The following is an 18,990-nucleotide window of genomic DNA, read 5'->3' as shown; positions in this document are numbered from 1 at the left end:
GGCACAGGGAGCAGGGAGCGTCCTGGGGTCACCCCCCCTGCCCCACGGGGCACAGGGAGCAGGGAGCGTCCTGGGGTCACCCCCCGCCACACGGGGCACAGGGGGCAGGGAGCGTCCTGGGGTCACCCCCCCCGCCCCACAGGGAGCAGGGAGCGTCCTGGGGTCACCCCCCCCCTCCCGCCCCACAGGGCACAGGGGGCAGGGAGCGTCCTGAGGTCACCCCCCCCGCACACACACATCCCGCCCCACAGGGCACAGGGGGCAGGGAGCGTCCTGGGGTCACCCCCCGCCACACGGGGCACAGGGGGCAGGGAGCGTCCTGGGGTCACCCCCCGCCACACGGGGCACAGGGGGCAGGGAGCGTCCTGGGGTCACCCCCCCCCCCGCCCCACAGGGAGCAGGGAGCGTCCTGGGGTCACCCCCCCCCTCCCGCCCCACAGGGCACAGGGGGCAGGGAGCGTCCTGAGGTCACCCCCCCCGCACACACACACCCCGACCCACAGGGCACAGGGGGCAGGGAGCGTCCTGGGGTCACCCCCCCCGCCCCACAGGGGGCAGGGAGCGTCCTGAGGTCACCCCACACACACACACACACCCCGCCACACGGGGCACAGGGGGCAGGGAGCGTCCTGGGGTCACCCCCCCCGCCCCACAGGGGGCAGGGAGCGTCCTGAGGTCACCACACACACACACACACACCCCGCCCCATGGGGCACAGGGGGCAGGGAGCGTCCTGGGGTCACCCCCCCCCGCCCCACAGGGAGCAGGGAGCGTCCTGGGGTCACCCCCCCCCCGCCCCACAGGGCACAGGGGGCAGGGAGCGTCCTGAGGTCACCCCCCCGCCCCGCAGGGAGCGTCCTGGGGTCACCCCCCCCCGCCCCACGGGGCACAGGGGGCAGGGAGCGTCCTGGGGTCACCCCCCCTGCCCCACGGGGCACAGGGGGCAGGGAGCGTCCTGGGGTCACCCCGCCCGCCCCACAGGAGGCAGGGAGCGTCCTGGGGTCACCCCCCTGCCCCACGGGGTACAGGGGGCAGGGAGCGTCCTGGGGTCACCCCCCCCCCCGCCCCACAGGGGGCAGGGAGCGTCCTGGGGTCACCCCACACACACACACACACACCGCCCCACGGGGCACAGGGGACAGGGAGCGTCCTGGGGTCACCCCCCGCCACACGGGGCACAGGGGGCAGGGAGCGTCCTGGGGTCACCCCCCCCGCCCCACAGGGAGCAGGGAGCGTCCTGGGGTCACCCCCCCTGCCCCACAGGGCACAGGGGGCAGGGAGCGTCCTGGGGTCACGCCCCACAGGAGGCAGGGAGCGTCCTGGGGTCACCCCCCCGCCCCACAGGGTACAGGGGGCAGGGAGCGTCCTGGGGTCACCCCCCCCGCCCCACAGGGGGCAGGGAGCGTCCTGGGGTCACCCCCCCCGCCCCACGGGGCACAGGAGGCAGGGAGCGTCCTGGGGTCACCCCCCCCCACACACACCGCCCCACGGGGCACAGGGGACAGGGAGCGTCCTCGGGTCACCCCCTCCTCACACACACACACACCGCCCCATGGGGCACAGGGGGCAGGGAGCGTCCTGGGGTCACCCCCCCACACACACACCGCCCCATGGGGCAGAGCGGGCAGGGAGCATCCAGCGATTACCCCCTCCCCCCCACGCTCACCGCCCCACGGGGCAGAGGGGGCAGGGAGCATCCTGGGGTCACTCCCCCACACACCGCCCCACGGGGCAGGGAGCGTCCAGCGGTTACCCCTCCACACTCACCGCCCCACGGGGAGAAGGGGCAGGGAGTGTCCTGGGGTTACCCCCCCACACACACACCGCCCCACAGGGCAGAGGGGCAGGGAGTGTCCAGGTGTTACCCCCCACACACACCACCCCACGGGGCAGAGGGGGCAGCAGCGGTGTCCTGGGGCTACCTCCCATCCCAGCAGTGCAGTGCCTCCGGCAGAGGGGGCAGACGCCAGCTGCCTCAAGGAAGGTGCCAGAGACCCCACAGTGGACAGTTGTGGAATAACCGGTCCCAGGGGGAGGTAAATTCCCTCCGGCCCCTCGGTGGGAGGCAGAATTGTCCCCTGCAGCCAGGAGGATTTCTAGTTCTCTCAGTCCCCAGTTGTTTATACCTGGTAATGGGTGGGCTGAATGGTGCCCCCGCATGATTGTGGGCTGGGTTTGATTTTTTCAGTCACTATTCAGCAGGCCTTGCAGTGGGGTCACTGCTTCAAGTCCACATGTTAAATACCTGCGTATGGTGGGTGTTTGGCGGAGGCAGGAGGAGCTCCCTCTCTGAGACAGGCAGGGTTAAGGTAGTGGGTACAGCCGTGTTGGTCCCTGCTCTAATCCAGCATTCTCCACTTGTCACATCTACCTTTTCCTGCATTTGACATGGAAATATAGAGTTAGGCTCTAAGTCCCATGGCTCTCCTGCAGCTTTTGAGGTAACTTCCAATGTGAGGGTTACCCTGGTGTCAATGTCACAGGAACTTCCTCCTGTAAAAGCAAGTTTGGTATAAAATACAGTCAGGGCAAGGTGTGTGTCTGCCCTGCCCAAACAGTCGGGGTGAGGTGTATGTCTTCCTGGCCTTTCTTCAGTTTTTCTTACTGAATCAGACTTAAAACTTACATTGGCAACCCCCAGGTTACAGATCCATAGCAAAACCGTGGTCTTTGGGCAGTGTGCTCATGATTGCTCAGAGCTAGAGAAGCTCCATGGCTAGCAGCCATTCAACAAGTTGTCCCAAAGCCGTTTCTTCTCTGTCTCTGAGGATTTGTTGCCAATTGTCTTGTTACTGGGGCTGGTTCTCCTCCCCTTGACATCAAATATAAATTTGCAGAACAGAAACAGACTTCAGTGGGTGCAGGAACAGGCCTGGCCGAGGTCCTTGGGCAATAAAGCCTTTCTGCAGTTGACTAATGAATAATTTAAGAATATAATATAAACAAAGTAAATAAAACAATACAAACCAGTAACAGTCCTTTGCCATGCTGTCTAGAATGGGGCTCACAACTGAGTCCCCACCTTTTCCTTCCCCAGCCGAGGCATCATTCTGAGCTGTAACCCTGTCTTGTTCAGAGAAGGGTCCACTTGTTGGGAAGTCACAAACTCCTTTTGAGTTTCACTTAAGCCCAGAGCAAACTCTGGCACAACAGAAAAAATTTCAAATCCTCTTCAGAAGGCAACTGAGGGCATTTCCCTCCCCTTTGCAGCCTTCCCTGCTGACCACAGACATAGCAGGTGAATCAGATCCATACTTTCTTTGAGGCTGGGGTATAAGACTAGACATGGCTAAAATGTTATTACCTATTAAAATATCAGTGGGCAGTAAATTTCTAATGCCTACAATATCACCCTTGAATCCTTCCACTCCAAGTGGACTTTAGCCAGGGGCACAGGCACAGAAAATTCAGCCAACGCAAAAATATTAATAAATTCTTTACTACCTTTCCAAGACTCAGTCCTAATATAGTTTATGAGGCCAGTCTCCTCTTTTGCAACTTTTTCTGGGATCAAGTTCGTAGTATTGGCACTCACGGTTAGGATGGTGGGTGCCAATTGTGGGGTGACCTTACATTTTGGGCAATTTAGTTTTATATGGCCAGGAGCCCCACAGTGATGACAGACTGTCTGCTTTCCCTTAGGGTAAGAGGTTTTAAACTCTGGGCTCCCTTGAGGTTTTTTAACCAAGTTGGGGTTAGGTTTATTCCTAGACCCCTCCCCTCTTTTAACCTGGGGAACAGAAGGATTTCCCTTTCTTTGGTGTTTGCACCCCCCATGAGCACTTGACTTAATATATTTATCAGCAATTTCTGCTGCCGCCAAACTGTGGAAGGCTTTTTGTCACAGATGGCTGCTTTTACCTCATCAGTGACTGTCCACAAAATGACAGGTTTCAGAGTAACGGCCGCGTTAGTCTGTATTCGCAAAAAGAAAAGGAGGACTTGTGGCACCTTAGAGACTAACCAATTTATTTGAGCATAAGCTTTCGTGAGCTACAGCTCACTTCATCGGATGCATAGTGTGGAAAATACAGAAGATGTTTTTATACATACAAACCGTGAAAAAATGTGTGTTTATCACTACAAAAGGTTTTCTCTCCCCCCCACCCCACTCTCCTGCTGGTAATAGATTATCTAAGGTGATCACTCTCCTTACAATGTGTATGATAATCAAGGTGGGCCATTTCCAGCACAAATCCAGGTTTTCTCCCCACCCCACCCCACCATGATTGCTCTTTTGCCACCAAATTAAACCGTTTGTTAGAGCTACCTTCAGCCCTGCCTCTACTACCCCATTTTTGCATATAATTACACACCTTACACACACACATTCTGCGTGGATGATATTGTCAAACATTTTAAGATTTCTTTGCTTCAATCAATAGGACTTAGGAGTGATCTTAAAACTTTTCAATACATTTTCTTTAAGTCTCTTATACACCTTAGCATCACCCTCCTTCATTTAATTAAAAACTTGTCTTGCTTTCCCAGTTAATCTGGTTAAGAGCATAGGCTTCCACTTATCCTCTGGATTCTTATGGATCCCACACAGTCTCTCAAAGGTCGGCAGGAACTCCTCAGTGCAGTCAGTCTCTGGGTAAATTGGGCAGGCTTCCTCCCACTCCCTGTTCTTGAGAGGGGATGTACTAAGAGTTTGAGGCTACTGCTTTTTCTGCTGCAGGACTTTGAGGTGCAGTGCGTGAGCTTCCATCTGTTTTTGATATGCTCTTTCCTCACCTTCTAGTTGTTCAAGGAGGAAGCTCACCAAAGATACCTGGATTTCAGTGGGGGGCTTTGCATCTTTGGTAGGCTCTCTCCTCGGCCTCCTAAATTTCTTTCTTCTCCTTGACTCCGAGTTCCACCATCTGGTGCCCACATTCTCTCTGGGCTTCCAGGAACTTCAGCTGAACAGTTCTGCTTGCAGCAGTCTCTGCGGCATCTGGGGTGTAAGGGAATCCTCAAACCCTGCTCCTTGGTCAAAGTCTATGAGCAAAGGTTTCAGTTCCTGATCTGAAGCTCTCTTTTTATGGGCTGATCCCCTATTTCTATGTAATTTGTCAAGGTCTTTGTGTGAAGATCCTCCTGTGACTGTGATTCACTCATTGTGGCTAATCTTTAATCTGTAAAAACTCTCAGTACTACAATAAACTTTTAACGGCACTGGGGTTATGATCTATAAACCCAGTTGACCTGTGGCATGTGAAATCCTGCCAAGACTACACCCATTGTCACGCTGTCTGGAGTGGCTGACGACCATGAGTGCCTGCCTGAGGGCAGACTGTCAAAAACCATGCAGACATCCCAAACTGGTGATGTGTTTTACCATTAGATTTCTCCAAGCCAGTAGTAACAGATGTGAACTCCCGGATCACTATAACAGTCTTACTGTGGAATCAAAGACAGTCCCCTTAGTCTACCTGACCACTCAGACAAACTGTACTTAGTGATAAATGGTCACTTACACCAAAAATCACTCCAAATTCAGGTTGCTTCCAATCCCAAGAGACCAGTCGCTTACCCCTGATCAAGTGGTAGCCTAGATCTGACAACAAAGACAACCCTTGTAGCCAATCCTGTAATAAACTATCTAAAGGTTTATTAACTAGGAAAAAGAAATGAGAGCTGTTTACAGGTTAAAGCAAACAAACACATACACACAAACAAGTTACCATCTAAATCCTAAGAGTGATAGAGTTGGGGTAATCTGTCAATTCAAACTGTCTGTGCAGGCAGACCCAGAAGGCAGTCCCTGGGGATCTCTGGCTTCCGTTTAGAGTCTCTGGCACTTCAGAGTTCAAACAGTCAAAAAGATGGAAAAATGTGTCTGATAGGTTCCCCCGGGCATGCCACCTGGAACTGGGGTACCACTGAGCCTCCCTGACCCACCAGCCTGGGCTCCCTTTACACTGTACCGCTGTGTCCAGCCTGCACTTTCACCAGCACACGTACAGGTAAGGTACCCAGCTGCAGTTACAGGCAGACACTGTGGTCAGCTCTGCATGGGAAGGCTCTGGCTGAGGAACTTCCCAGCTACGCAGGCACACACTCCCCTCTGGAGTGTAAACCCAAAATTATACCGTCTTACACTGCACAGGGAACTTTACAGCGTAAGCTCATGAAATTCACCCCCTCAGTGTGCAGAGGAATATACAACGGCTTTCTGCCCCGGGTTAGGACTCTCCCACACTGGTTTTAGACAAAGCAAAAACAAGTTTATTAATTACAAAAAATAGATTTTAAGTGATTATAAGGGATAGCAAACAGATCAAAGCAGATTACTTAGCAAATAAACAAAACCGCCAACTAAGCTTAATATACTACATAGATCGGATATGAATAGCAAATTCTCACCCTAAATGATGATGCAAGCAAGCTGCAGATTCTTAAGGAACAAGCTGCACTAGCAGCTTGAAATCCCCAGATGTTCCACTCACAGGCTAAAAATCGCTCTAGTCTGGGTGCAGCACTTCCTCCAGTTCAGCCTTTGTTCCTCAAGTGTTTTCAGGAGTCTCTTTGAGTGGGGAGTGAGAGAAGAGCTACGATGATGTCACTCTCCTGCCTTAATGACAGGTTTCAGAGTAGCAGCCGTGTGAGTCTGTATTCACAAAAAGAAAAGGAGGACTTGTGGCACCTTAGAGACTAACCAATTTATTTGAGCATAAGCTTTCATGAGCTACAGCTCACTTCATCTGATGCATAAAAGTGGAAAATGCAGTGAGGATGTTTTTATACACACAGACCATGAAAAAATGGGTGTTTATCACTTCAAAAGGTTTTCACCCCCCACCCCACTCTCCTGCTGGTAATAGCTTCTCTAAAGTGATCACTCTTCTTACAAATGGCCCAACCTGATGATCACTTTAGATAAGCTATTACCAGCAGGACAGTGGGGTGGGAGGAGGTATTGTTTCATATTCTCTGTGTATATATAAAGTCTGCTGCTGTTTCCACGGTATGCATCCGATGAAGTGAGCTGTAGCTCACGAAAGCTCATGCTCAAATAAATTGGTTAGTCTCTAAGGTGCCACAAGTACTCCTTTTCTTTCTTCTTACAATGTGTATGATAATTAAGGTGGGCCATTTCCAGCACAAATCCAGGTTTTCTCTCCCCCCACCCCACTCTCCTGCTGGTAAGGAGAGTGGGGTGGGGGGAGAAAACCTTTTGAAGTGATAAACACCCATTTTTTCATGGTCTGTGTGTATAAAAACATCCTCACTGCATTTTCCACTTTTATGCATCAGATGAAGTGACCTGTAGCTCACGAAAGCTTATGCTCAAATAAATTGGTTAGTCTCTAAGGTGCCACAAGTACTCCTTTTCTTTCTCCTGCCTTAAATAGCTTTTGCAATGGCTGGAACCCTTTGTTTCAAAGCTTGGTTCCCACCCGGGCAGTGGAAAAACACTGGTATCTCAAGATGGAGTCCAGCACCAGGTGACCTAGTCACATGTCCCTGAAGTGTCACAGCAGCCATGAGTCGGAGGCTGTCTGCAGTGTTCTCAGGAAGGACCACAGGTGGGAAATAAGCTTCTTCTAAGGCCTATTGTTTTCCCCTAATGACTGTTAAACCTGAATGGGCCCTTCCCAGCCAACCATCTAGACTGAGAGCCTTTTGCCTAGTGGGTGTTTCCTCGGTGTAAACACATTTGTAATACAGATATATAGTCAATATTCCTAACTTCAGATACAAAAATGATACATGCATACAGATAGGATAATCATATTCAGTAAATCATAACCTTTCCAATGACACCTTGCATGACTTATCTTGCATAAAATATGTTATGATTATGTCTTAACCATATCATAATACCACTGTGAAGAATATGGGGTACAGTGTCATACTGTCCTGTAGCTTTGTTTTGTTTCCTTCATTCAGCCTCCATGCCCACAGGATGAGCTTCCTTGCATGTAGCATTGCCCAGATAGGATACGGTCATTAGCCAGTCCTTTGCATTTGTGATGTTCCTTGATGGCACATCTGATTTTGATAATCCTTCTGAATGGGCAGGGAGGATGATTCCCATGCCTGAGTTTACAAGTTCAGAGCAAACATTTTCAAAGTTATAAAGTAAAACTTAGATATTTCCCTGTAGCCTGGAATACAGACATTGTAAATGAGATTAATGCATGCAGCAGTTTACAAGCATTTCATAAAATCTGAACGCTAAATATATTCTTATGAGACTAATACCTTTTCTGAGCAAAACAAACATACCGGTGAGCTGGTCTGGGATTTCCAGCTGTAAGTGTGTCAATGCCTTAGTTCAGTGTTCCCCGAACTTGGGAGGCCGCTTGTGCAGGGAAAGCCCCTGGCAGGCCGGGCCGGTTTGTTTACCTGTCGTGTCCGCAGGTTCGGCTGATCACGGCTCCCACTGGCCGCGGTTCGCCACTGCAGGCCAATGGCCCCTGCAGGAAGCGGCGGCCGGTATCGGCCGAACCTGCGGACGCGGCAGGTAAACAAACCGGCCCGGCACGCCGGGGGCTTTCCCTGCACAAGCGGCGTCCCAAGTTTGGGAACCACTGCCTTAGCTAATACCTGAAGCCTGGGCAACAGCTGGCATCTGGCCTGCCAGTGTCAACCCCTAATGAGGGAAATGGAGTGAAAGCATAAAGGTGAGAACTGAATGAATGGAGCCTTCTGATGGACCCAGTGACTGTATATACTTGAAGCTCCATGGACACTGGGCAAAGAGAGAAAATTGCCTATAAGGTTGTGAGAGCAGATTCCAATCCACTTGCACATATTGAGTAGCACCTTGCTCCACAAGTGGTTCTATCAAAGTCACCACTTGTGGAATGAGATGCCACTTGGTGTCAGGGGATTTGAATGTGGCTCCCCACTCACTGGAATGTGCTAGACCTACACAGGAAAAGGTAGTCCAGGAACTAAAGTTTACTGATGGTGTGAAATTCCATGTGGCACCATGCCTTCGTGAAATATGCCTGTTCATGTCGGCAAATGGAATATTCAACCATAGGTGGTGTTCATGGCAACTGCACCCAGGTTTTCTCCTCTGGTCCAGCCAGGGCATCCGCTCCCAGGCTTCTGGCTCCCCAGCCAGTGTTTCTTAGGTGGAGAGACACCTGTTTCTCTCCCTCCTGACCAGGGTATTTCCAGGCTGCACAGTTCCTTGCCCACACTTTGTCATTGCCAGCAAAAGACAGCTTGCCCAAGTAGGCCTGCTTGCTTTCTCTTCAGAGTGTAACTGCCCACAGTTATAAGAACCAGAGGGCCAGTCCATTTGCTGGATCAGACAGAAGGCCCTGAGTCAGCTTAAAGTCAGGCTATTTATTCACAAGTCCTTTCTCTGTCTGTTTGGTCCCTGGAGAATCCAGTCTGGGTCTTGGAGCTGTCCTCAGGTAACAAGTGATCAGCAGACAAAAGATTCCCTCCTCAGGCAAACCTTGAAAAGCTGAGTCCTTAGGTGGGCATTTGCAATTCCCTTTTCTCCAGTATTGCCTTAATCCTGTCTTCCCCCTAAAGAAGTTCTAGAAAAATCCTACAATATTACATAGGCACTTGCATTTTTAATACAATGGGCGCTCCTAAAATATGCCCAGGATATTGCCATCTGCCATCCCCCTCACCGTTAGAAATGTATGCCCTTATTTCTCTCTGAATTTGTCTAACTTCAGGTACCATCCATTGTCATCATATACCTTTCTCTGCTAGATTGAAGAGCCCTTTATTAAATATTTGTTCCCCATGTAGGTGCTTATAGACTGTAATCAAGTCACTCTTAACCTCTTTGTTAGGCTAAATAGATGGAGCTCTTTGTGTCTCTCACTAGATTGCATGTCTGCTAATCCTTTAATCATTCTAATGGCTCTTCTCTGAACCTTCCAATTTACCAACATCCTTCTTGAACTGTGAGCACCAGAACTGGACACAGGATTTGAGCAGTGGTTGCACCAGAGCCAAATACAGAGGTAAAATAACCTCTCTGCTCCTATTTGAGATTCCCCTGTTCATGCATCCCAGGATCACATTACCCCTTTTAGCCAAGGTCCCACTAGGAACTCGTGTTCAGCTGATTATCCACCATGGCCTCCAAATCTTTTGCAGAGTCACTGCTTCCCAGGATAGAGTCCCCCATCATGTAAGTATGGCCTGCATTCTTTGTTCCTAGATGTATACATTGACATTTAGCCATATTAAAATGCATATGGTTTGCCTGCACCCAGTTTACCAAGAAAGCTAGATAATTGCGAATCAGTAACCTGTCGTCGTCTTTACTTACCATTCCCTCAACTTTTGTGACATCTGCTAACTTTAACAGTGATGATTGTACGCTTTCTTCCATCCAGGTCACTGATAAAAATGTAAAACAGTGTAGGGCCAACAAGCAATCCCTGCGGGACCCCATTTGAAACACACCCACTTGGTAATGATTCCCCATTTACATTTAGAGATCTATCAATAAATTTTTAATCCATTTAATGTGTGGCATATAAATTTTATATTCTAGTTTTTAATCATATAGAAGTCTAAGTATATTACTTCAATCTTTGTCTGGAGTACTGTGTCCAGTTTTGGGCCCCACACTACAAGAAGGTTGTGGAAAAACTGGAAAGCATCCAGCGGAGGACAACAAAAATGATTAGGGGACTGGAACACATGACTTATGAGGAGAGGCTGAGGGAACTGGGATTGTTTAGTCTGCAGAAGAGAAGAATGAGGGGGAATTTGAGAGCTGCTTTCAACTACCTGAAAGGGGGTTCCAAAGAGGATGGATCTAGACTGTTCTCAGCGGTACCTGATGACTGAACAAGGAGTAATGGTCTCAAGTTGCAGTGGGGGAGGTTTAGGTTGGATATTAGGAAAAACTTTTTCACTAGGAGGGTGGTGAAGCACTGGAATGCGTTACCTAGGGAGGTGGTGGGATCTCCTTCCTTGGAGGTTTTTAAGGTCAGGCTTGACAAAGCCCTGGCTGGGATGATTTAGTTGGGGCTTGGTCCTGCTTTGAGCAGGGGGTTGGGCTAGATGACCTCCTGAGGTCCCTTCCAACCCTGATCTTCTACTACCTTTATCAACACAACTTGTAATCTCATAAAAATAAGATATCAAGTTAGTTTTGACACAATCTATTTTCCATAAATCCATGTTGATTTTTCATTAACTATATTACCTCCTGTAATTCTTTATTAATCAAGTTTCATATCAGCCACACCATTATCTTGCCCAGGATCGATGTCAGGCTGACAGGCCTCTTAATTATCCAGAACATCCCATTTAGTCTTTTTAAAAATTTGACACAACATTCGCTTTCGGTCTTCTGGAACTTCCCCAGTGCTCCAGCACTCACTGAAAATTAACTTTAATAGTCCAGCAATCTTCTCAGCCAGCTCTTTTAAAATTTTTCAGATTTAAAAATGCCTAAATTTAATGGCTTCTGTTTAACATCCTCCCAAGATACTGGTGGAATGGAAAGAGTGTTGTCACCATTTGCTGAGACTATATCATCTGCTTTTCCCCAAATAGAGAACAGAAATATTTATTGAATGCTTCTGCGTTTTCAGCATGATTATTGTTAATTCTATGATTTCCATATACTAATGGGCCAATACCATTGTCAGGATTCTTTTTGTTCCTAATATATTTAAAAAAACTTATGCTCAAATAAGTTTGTTAGTCTCCAAGGTGCCACAAGTACTCCTGTTCTTATTGCCGTTAACTTTGCTGGCCATAGATTTCTCCTTGTGTCTCTTTGCTTCTCTTATGAATTTTCTACAGTTCCGAGCATATATATAGCTGCCTTGTGCCTTAACTGCCCCCCTAAAGCAGGTTGGTTTTATGGTCTCTTTCCTCAGTTTTGGCTTTTTGGACATCTAGGAAGGTGTTCTTAAGTGATTACCAATTGTCATTCACATTTTTCTGTTTAAATTCTTCCTTCCAACTGATTTGGTTCATAATTGTTTTTAGCTTTGTGAAATAGGTCCTATTAAAGCACCAAGTATATATATTAGTGGTCTGGATTTTATTCTGCTTGCACATTATAAATGTAATCAAGTCATGATCGCTTGTACCCAAGCTACTCCTATAGCTAATTCTCTGTTATGCTTTTTTCTTGTTGACTCACTGTGTAAATCAGGCTTCCATTGGGTTGGCTTGCAATGCTTAGTTTACATTTGGAGAGATACATATCTTACCTCCTGTCTGGAAGAAACCTGTTTTTCTCTTTGGTTGGAGACAGATTTTAAAACACATTTTCAGTACATATACAAAGGCCTTAAATGTAATTCATACATGCATCTCGCAATGATTTGGGGATCAGTATGATATAAGCTTTTATTAGAGACCTCTGCATGACTTAATTTATGGATAAATACCACGAAAGTGGTGTGCTAGATGTATTGAGTTTGTCAGGCCTGTTAGGAGTTGCTGTTATACAACAGTGAACCCTTTGATGGTTGGCATTGAGGGATTTTTAGGGTCACAGTCCACCTGTTAACCTGTCGACAGTCCCACCTGCAGTGATGCAGTTGGGCTGGATGGAACATAATTGCTGCTTTTGTCAGCCTCTTCCCTGCTTCCTTCCAGGGAGTTGGCTCTATGCTTTCCCCTGCCTGCTGGACTCTCTTCCAGTGGGCTGGATGTTTCCCGCAAACCTGAACCATCATTCCTTTTCCATTCCTGAGAATACAGCAAGTCTGCTTGCTAGCTGTGTCTTTGACCAGTTCTTCGTGTTGAGCTGCCTTACTCTGCATAGCTCAACTAGCTGAGCTTTCTTGAGCTGTTCATAATTCATTTTCCCTGTCTCTCTTTTCACAGTTGCTTTCCCAAAAAGAGATGAGATTTACTCAGTGCTTTTCCCTTTTATGGTACTTGCTTTCACTGCTGTTGACCTTTAGGCAATTCACACCATCAGAGATACTTAAACTGAATTCAGTAAGGTTTGTCAAGGATATGACAGGAAATTGCCACGTCTGCCACATCCCTGTTTTGACTTGCCAAGATACTATGTCTAGTATGTTCTCTTCTAAAGCTCACGGTGTCATGATGTCACTTCTCTCCTGTCAGCCCACTCTGACTTCAAAGTGGAAAAGGGAATGGCAAGATGAATGGATGCTAGAGGAAAGGCGACGGGGAAGATGAGAGCTATGTAAGGGAAGTTAAAGGTTAAAGTCAGCACCTTTGGAAGTCAGACAAACAAATGATTAGGAGTATGGAACAGCTTCCATGTGAGGCGAGATTAATAAGACTGGGATTTTTTAGCTTGGGAAAGAGACGACTAAGGGGGGGAGGTGATTGAGGTCTATAAAATGATGTCTGGTGTGAAGAAAGCAAATAAGGAAGTGTTATTTACTCCTTCTCATAACACAAGAACTAGGGGTCACCTAATGAAATTAATAGGCAGCAGGTTTCAAACAAACAAAAGGAAGTATTTCTTCAAACAGTCCACAGTCAACCTGTGGAACTCTTTGCCAGAGGATGTTGTGAAGGCCAAGACTATAACAAGGTTCAAAAAAGAACTAGATAAATTCATGGAGAATAGGTTCATCAATGGCTATTAGCCAGGATGGGCAGGAGTGGTGTCCTTAGCCTCTGTTTGCCAGAAGCTGGGAATGGGCGACGGGATGGATCACTTGATGATTACCTGTTCTGTTCATTCCCTCTGAAGCACCGGGCATTGGCCATGTTGGAAGAGAGGATACTGTGCTAGATGGACCTTGGGTATAACTCAGTATACCTGTTCTTATGCTACTTTAGGTATATGGACGTAGGAGCCAAACTTTGACACACTGTTTTGAAAATATTGGACCATTACAAATCAATTTGCAACAGTATTTGTCCGTTGCCGTTACGCTTTACCTAGTAAATTTCCTGTTGCAATTCTAATTCCAGGTTTAGGAGATCTTTCCTGGAAGAGATGGAAAGGAGACCTGAAAATGGAGAGTGTCTCCTGGCTGGAATTCCAGGCAAGCCTCTTGAGTCAAATTCAGATGATGATAACGGTAATGCAGGCTCAGAGAAAGAGAGAGCTGTATCATTGCCTCACAGGGACTTGGGAAATGCACAGCTCAATCCTAGCAGAGAAGAACCCAGAAAGAAACTCTGTGGCTATTTAAATAAACTTGGGGTCAAGGGGCCAATCAAGGCCTGGAAGTCTCGTTGGTTCTTTTATGATGAAAATAAATGTCACTTACTGTACTGCAGGACAGCTCAAGATGTTAACCCTTTGGGGAGCATTGATCTCTCCAGTGCCAGTTTTGATTGCCAGGTGGAAGCAGATGAAGGGGTTTTTGAAATCCGAACTCCAAGCAGAGTGTTTATTCTTAAGGTGAGCACAGTGTCTTCTAGGCAACTACTGCAGCTGGCTATTGTGAAATGCAGGCACTAATATCGCAGCTGTCAGTGTGAATGGGCCAGCACTGAAATGGTCCTGGTAAAAGTTCAATAGCAAGGTTTAAGCACTACCCTGAGAGCGTGCGGGCCTTTAGCTTTTGGGCCTGATTCTCTCACTGACGCTGTTGTAAAACCAGGGTAACTCCACTGGCTTCAGTAGGAGCAGAATCAGACATGGAGTTCAAAAGGAAAGTTAAGTCAGGAGCAATTGAACTCCAGGATGTAACCTTTCTAATATAACGCTGAGCTTTCCTGGCTTGGGGATGGGTGCTGGGTCAACTTGGAAGCTCACTGTGACGATTTGGGTGGGAGAGAGGCTTGTGGTTACTAATTAAATGCCCTATTCAGTCCCATTAAAGTCAGTAGCACTGCCTGGGGTTTAAGTCCGCCTGAATTTTGCCCCAAGTGCCTAGAACTTCCCCTGTGAAATGTATACATTTACCTCCAGTTACAGTCAGATGCAGGGGTTGCAAGCCTCTTTCCCCACCTAGATTTAGTAAAGGATTCCTTGGTTCTTGGGGGCTTGAGGACACCAGGCCGGAGCTGACTCTCCTGCAGAGCCCCAGGGTCAAATCCCAAGCTCTGTGGGACTCCTCTGGCAAAGAGCAATGGCTCACCAGCAACAAGAGCTGATTGAGGATGGAGCCTTTGCAAACCGACTGCTACAGCTTTCGACTCCCTCTATATCACTCTCTGCTCAATGCAGCTGGACCAGAAATCTTCAGCTGTGACAGGCTTTTCCTTTAAAACAAGAGTTAATTTGGAGACCAGCCATCTAATGTAGCAGACAGTCTGCAGTATGCCTGGGAGACCAGGGTTCAGGATTTACCCCATGCCTCTCGAATCAGGGTTACAACTGGGGGCCTAGTGCTCAGGGATCAGGTGTCTCCTGCCTGGCCAACATCAGCTGGACTAGAGCAGGGAGGTGGTGATCAACTTTTCAAGGGCATCACAGCAGGCTGCAAGTGGCACTTCAGAGAGCCATGTCAAACCTGTTTTATATAACGTTAGGCAGTCAGCAGACAGGCCATGATGTACTGGCTGCAGCAGCTGCAGATGAAGCGTTGGGCGTTTTGCAATACCCTGACTGGGCTTCCTGTGGACAGCGTCACTGTGGCAGCACTGCCTGCGAATGACTCTCTGCTCAATGAAATCAGTAGGTATTAAATAGTTAACTATTTCCCCCTTATCTGATCAGTGTACAGAGATTTTGGGTCAGCGTTTTCAAACAAGGCACCTAAACAAGTGCCAGATCTCAGAGGTGCTGAGCTCCTGGAGCTCCCATTGACTTCAAGGTGGTATTGAAGTTCCAACGTGGAGGGCCCCAAACTTGAAACCTTCGGCCTTTGTAATGAGAGCAGTGCTAGTTCTCATTGGACAGCTCGTCTTCTGAAATAAAGGGGCTGACTTTCATACACAGCCAGGGCTCTGATTGTCTAGCTGGGGCTGTCTGAGGGGCAGCCAGGTTGGTGGGGTCAAAGGCATTCAGATTTATGTCTACAGTTGCTCTTGGCTTTTCCCTGGAGCAAACCCCTTAGGGTTCTTAGGAACTCTTGAGGGGCCTACAGCGAAAGGCCTACCTTTTGTTCCATTTGCAATCTGTGTCAGGACGTGATCACACAGTTACACCTATGTGACAGGTGCAGGGTGCCGCTGGGGGCTAGTCTGTTGCTTAGCTGTCACCAGGAACACTCTTTCCTGCTTAAAAATAAAATTAAAAAAAAAAGTAACATTTGGCAGCAAATGCTGTACCTCTGTTTAAAAGAGGCATAGACGTGTGTCGGTCTCTCTTTTACTTAGCAGTTGTCACTGTCTTTTCTGGTAATCCAGGCTCTGTGACATCAGTTTTATAATGAGTATAGATACATACAAATGATACCATCTGCGGGGGGAAATGATGCCAGCACAGTTCTGTTTTTCCTTGTTTGGCTTCCGTACGGACCTTACTCAGTGTTACCTCATTGTACGCCTTAAAATGTAAACAGTTAAAGTCAACTTAAGTTACCTTGGCAGTGGATGAATGTAAAGATTTTTGCATCTGCAGGCCTTTGGGCTCTTATCTGTGTAGCAAACAACAATTGTCGTATGCCGTGTTGTAGCCGTGTCAGTCCCAGGATATTAGAGAGACAAGGTGGGTGAGGCAATGTCTTCTACTAGGCCAACGTCTGTGGATGAGAGAGACGAGCTTTTGAGCCCACAGAGTTGCTCTTCAGGTCTGGGAAAGCTACTACGAGTGTCACAGCTAATATGAGATAGATTATGTGCTATTTACTTACGCTAAACCAATGGTGGATTAGCCCCTGGGCCAACGGGGCCTGTGCCTGGGAGCCCTAGGGAAAATGGGCACCCCCATACCCTGACCCACTCTTCCCACTCACCCAGCGCTTCTGCCGGGGAGCGGGGTCAGGGCACGGGGGCCTCATGCGGGGGGGACTGCAGGCAGAAGGGGTGGGCAAAGGGCCCCTACTTGCTCTGGCCCAGGGCCCCACAAATCCCTAATCCACCTCTGTGCTAAACTATCTGTTCAATCTCATATTTAGCTGTGACACTGGTAGTACCTTGCCCAGACACTGGTAGTACCTGAAGAAGAGCTCTGTGTAGCTCCAAAGCTGGTCTCTCTCACCAGTAAAAGACATTCACCTACCTTGTCTCTCTAGAAAACCACAGGGAAGGTTGGATGGCTTCCTCTGGCCTGTCTTGAACAGATATATAGACTGAGCTGAAAGGATATGACAAGGCTTAATGCCTAATGTAAAGCGGCAGAGTTTGATCAAAGGTTTAGGAGTTTATCTAATTTCTCTCCTGTTTTTCTAGTTCACACTGAAGGTGAGGGGTTCTTTCCCCCTGTGAAAACCCCTACAGACGTGGTAGGTTTAAAGGCAGCCTCTCTGCCCGCTCCCCAGCTGCCTGCTGCCCTCCAAAACATCTCCCTCAAGCACCCTTGGACTGAAATCCAGTAAGTGGCGGTGGAGGTGTGGCTGGCGTGTTGGGCTGCTGCCTTGTGGTGCTCTTGAGCATTACTATAGCCCAAGACAAGAAGTGTGTCGTGTGGGTGATGCCTTCATGCAGGCATGCGGGAACTCAAAGGCAGTAGAGTGGATACCGCACAGCAGGAAATGCAGGCTCTCTGCAGAGTTTCCTTGTCCCCTCTCTGGCTCTCTGACCAGCAAATCTCAGCAGCAGGTCTACAGCCTGGATTTTTTTTAAATGCCAGTGTCCGTACACCTTTTGCACGAGCACTTACGACGACGTGCACAATCTAGTAAGTGCGCACCCAAGCGGGTCTGAGTGCACGCAGTAGAGCTTGATCCACAGCCCACTGAGTCACTGGTACTCTCGCCGCTGATCCCAGTGGGCGTCAGATCAGGTGCATTGGGCATGCGCAGAGGCAGTCATGTAGCGTTGGCCCAAAGCGGCTGACCTTGCAAGGGGTTGAGCGCTCTAGAAGCGATTCAGCAAGAGCTTACCTCCCAGCCTGTGAGCAGCTCCATTGCCAAGAGTGGCACTACTCACTGCTTAAAGTTAAGCTCATGCTGAAGTGCATCAGAGCCAGAGTGCTCAACCCCTTGCAGGATCAAGCCCCAAATGCACATGGACTTCCAGCCGCTCGAAGGGCCTGATGCAGCTCCCATCAAAGTCCATGGAAAGGCTCTCACTGACTAAGGTGAGAGCCGGATCAGGCCCTGACCTTCCGAGTTCTGATCCAGCAGAGTGCATAAGCCCGTGTATGACCAAAGTTTGGCTGTATGTAAGTGCTTTGGGGATTGGAGCCCGAGCATTCACCATTGGCACTGATAGTCACAAGCACTAGCCTCTAATGCTAGTCAGGGGAAAAGATGCTAGTGTCTACAGCTAACACTGTTGGCCGTTCTGGTGGCTAACACTGCCAGCCAGCCCACTGGGACCACACACTGTGTTTTCCTAGGAGGAGAACACCACAAATTCAGGCTCCGTGGGGACTGGAGAACATCTCGGGTGGGCTAGGACAGGCTGATTTGTTTTCCACAGCATGATAGTTTAGCTAGGGCTCTTATCTGTGGGTCAGGTGGGCAGCAGAAACAGACACTCTGTTAGGAGCCTGAGGACGTAAGTGTGTCTTTGCATCCCCTATTTTCAAATCCAGCCTCTGCTGCATGGTTTGTTTCTCTCTCTCTCTCTCTCAGTATTTCCAAAGCATCTGTCGCTGTCATAGCCAGGTACCAGTTTTGTTAGGAGTCTAGTTTGGCTGTGGCCAGCAGACCCCATATATTGTACTTACTGTAACCAAGACAAATTGGCACAAGTAAGGGAACGCGCAAGTGCGATGCAAGAGAGAGCGAAAGAAAGAGCCAGCTTTGCCTGCTGTCTGTGCTGTACCCGTCTTTTCTGCCACCGTCACTAACACAACGTTCACTTACCGGAAAGACTTGGGGCCAGATCCCCAGCTGGGGCGAATTGTCAGAGCTTGTGGGGTGCTCTGCTTAATGCCACCAGCTGGGATCTGCCCCACTGACGCCAGCTGGGATCTGGCCTGTTTTTTATCTATTTTTTAATGATCACTGACGGGTACGGTCCTACCAAATTCAGGGCCATGAAAAACGCATCACGGACCATGAAGTTTGATCTCCTACCATGAAATCTGGTCTTTTGTGTGCTTTTACC

At 48.8% G+C, this 18,990-nt stretch overlaps 1 protein-coding gene across 10 annotated transcripts in view; it reads left to right on the top strand.

Annotated features, from left to right (window-relative positions):
• The window catches only part of TBC1D2 (TBC1 domain family member 2), a 41,215-nt gene that overhangs the window by 1,606 nt on the left and 20,619 nt on the right, over positions 1–18,990 (top strand). Inside the window, exons 1-5 of one of the 10 annotated variants that reach the window (XM_073346021.1) lie at positions 7,295–7,514; positions 13,849–13,922; positions 14,166–14,284; positions 15,361–15,505; positions 17,164–17,305. In XM_073346021.1, the coding sequence (XP_073202122.1) occupies positions 7,447–7,514; positions 13,849–13,922; positions 14,166–14,284; positions 15,361–15,505; positions 17,164–17,305 (548 nt within the window). In that variant the 5' untranslated portion in view covers positions 7,295–7,446. Of the gene's footprint in view, positions 1–7,293; positions 7,515–10,122; positions 13,714–13,848; positions 14,285–15,360; positions 15,506–17,163; positions 17,306–18,990 lie in introns of those variants that run through there. The other 9 variants (XM_073346020.1, XM_073346023.1, XM_073346017.1 and 6 more) reach the window with 9 other exon arrangements.

Source organism: Lepidochelys kempii, chromosome 5 (genome assembly GCF_965140265.1).
Source record: "Lepidochelys kempii isolate rLepKem1 chromosome 5, rLepKem1.hap2, whole genome shotgun sequence".
Lineage (NCBI taxonomy): Eukaryota > Metazoa > Chordata > Testudines > Cheloniidae > Lepidochelys > Lepidochelys kempii.
This window is presented reverse-complemented; position numbering and strand designations above follow the sequence as displayed.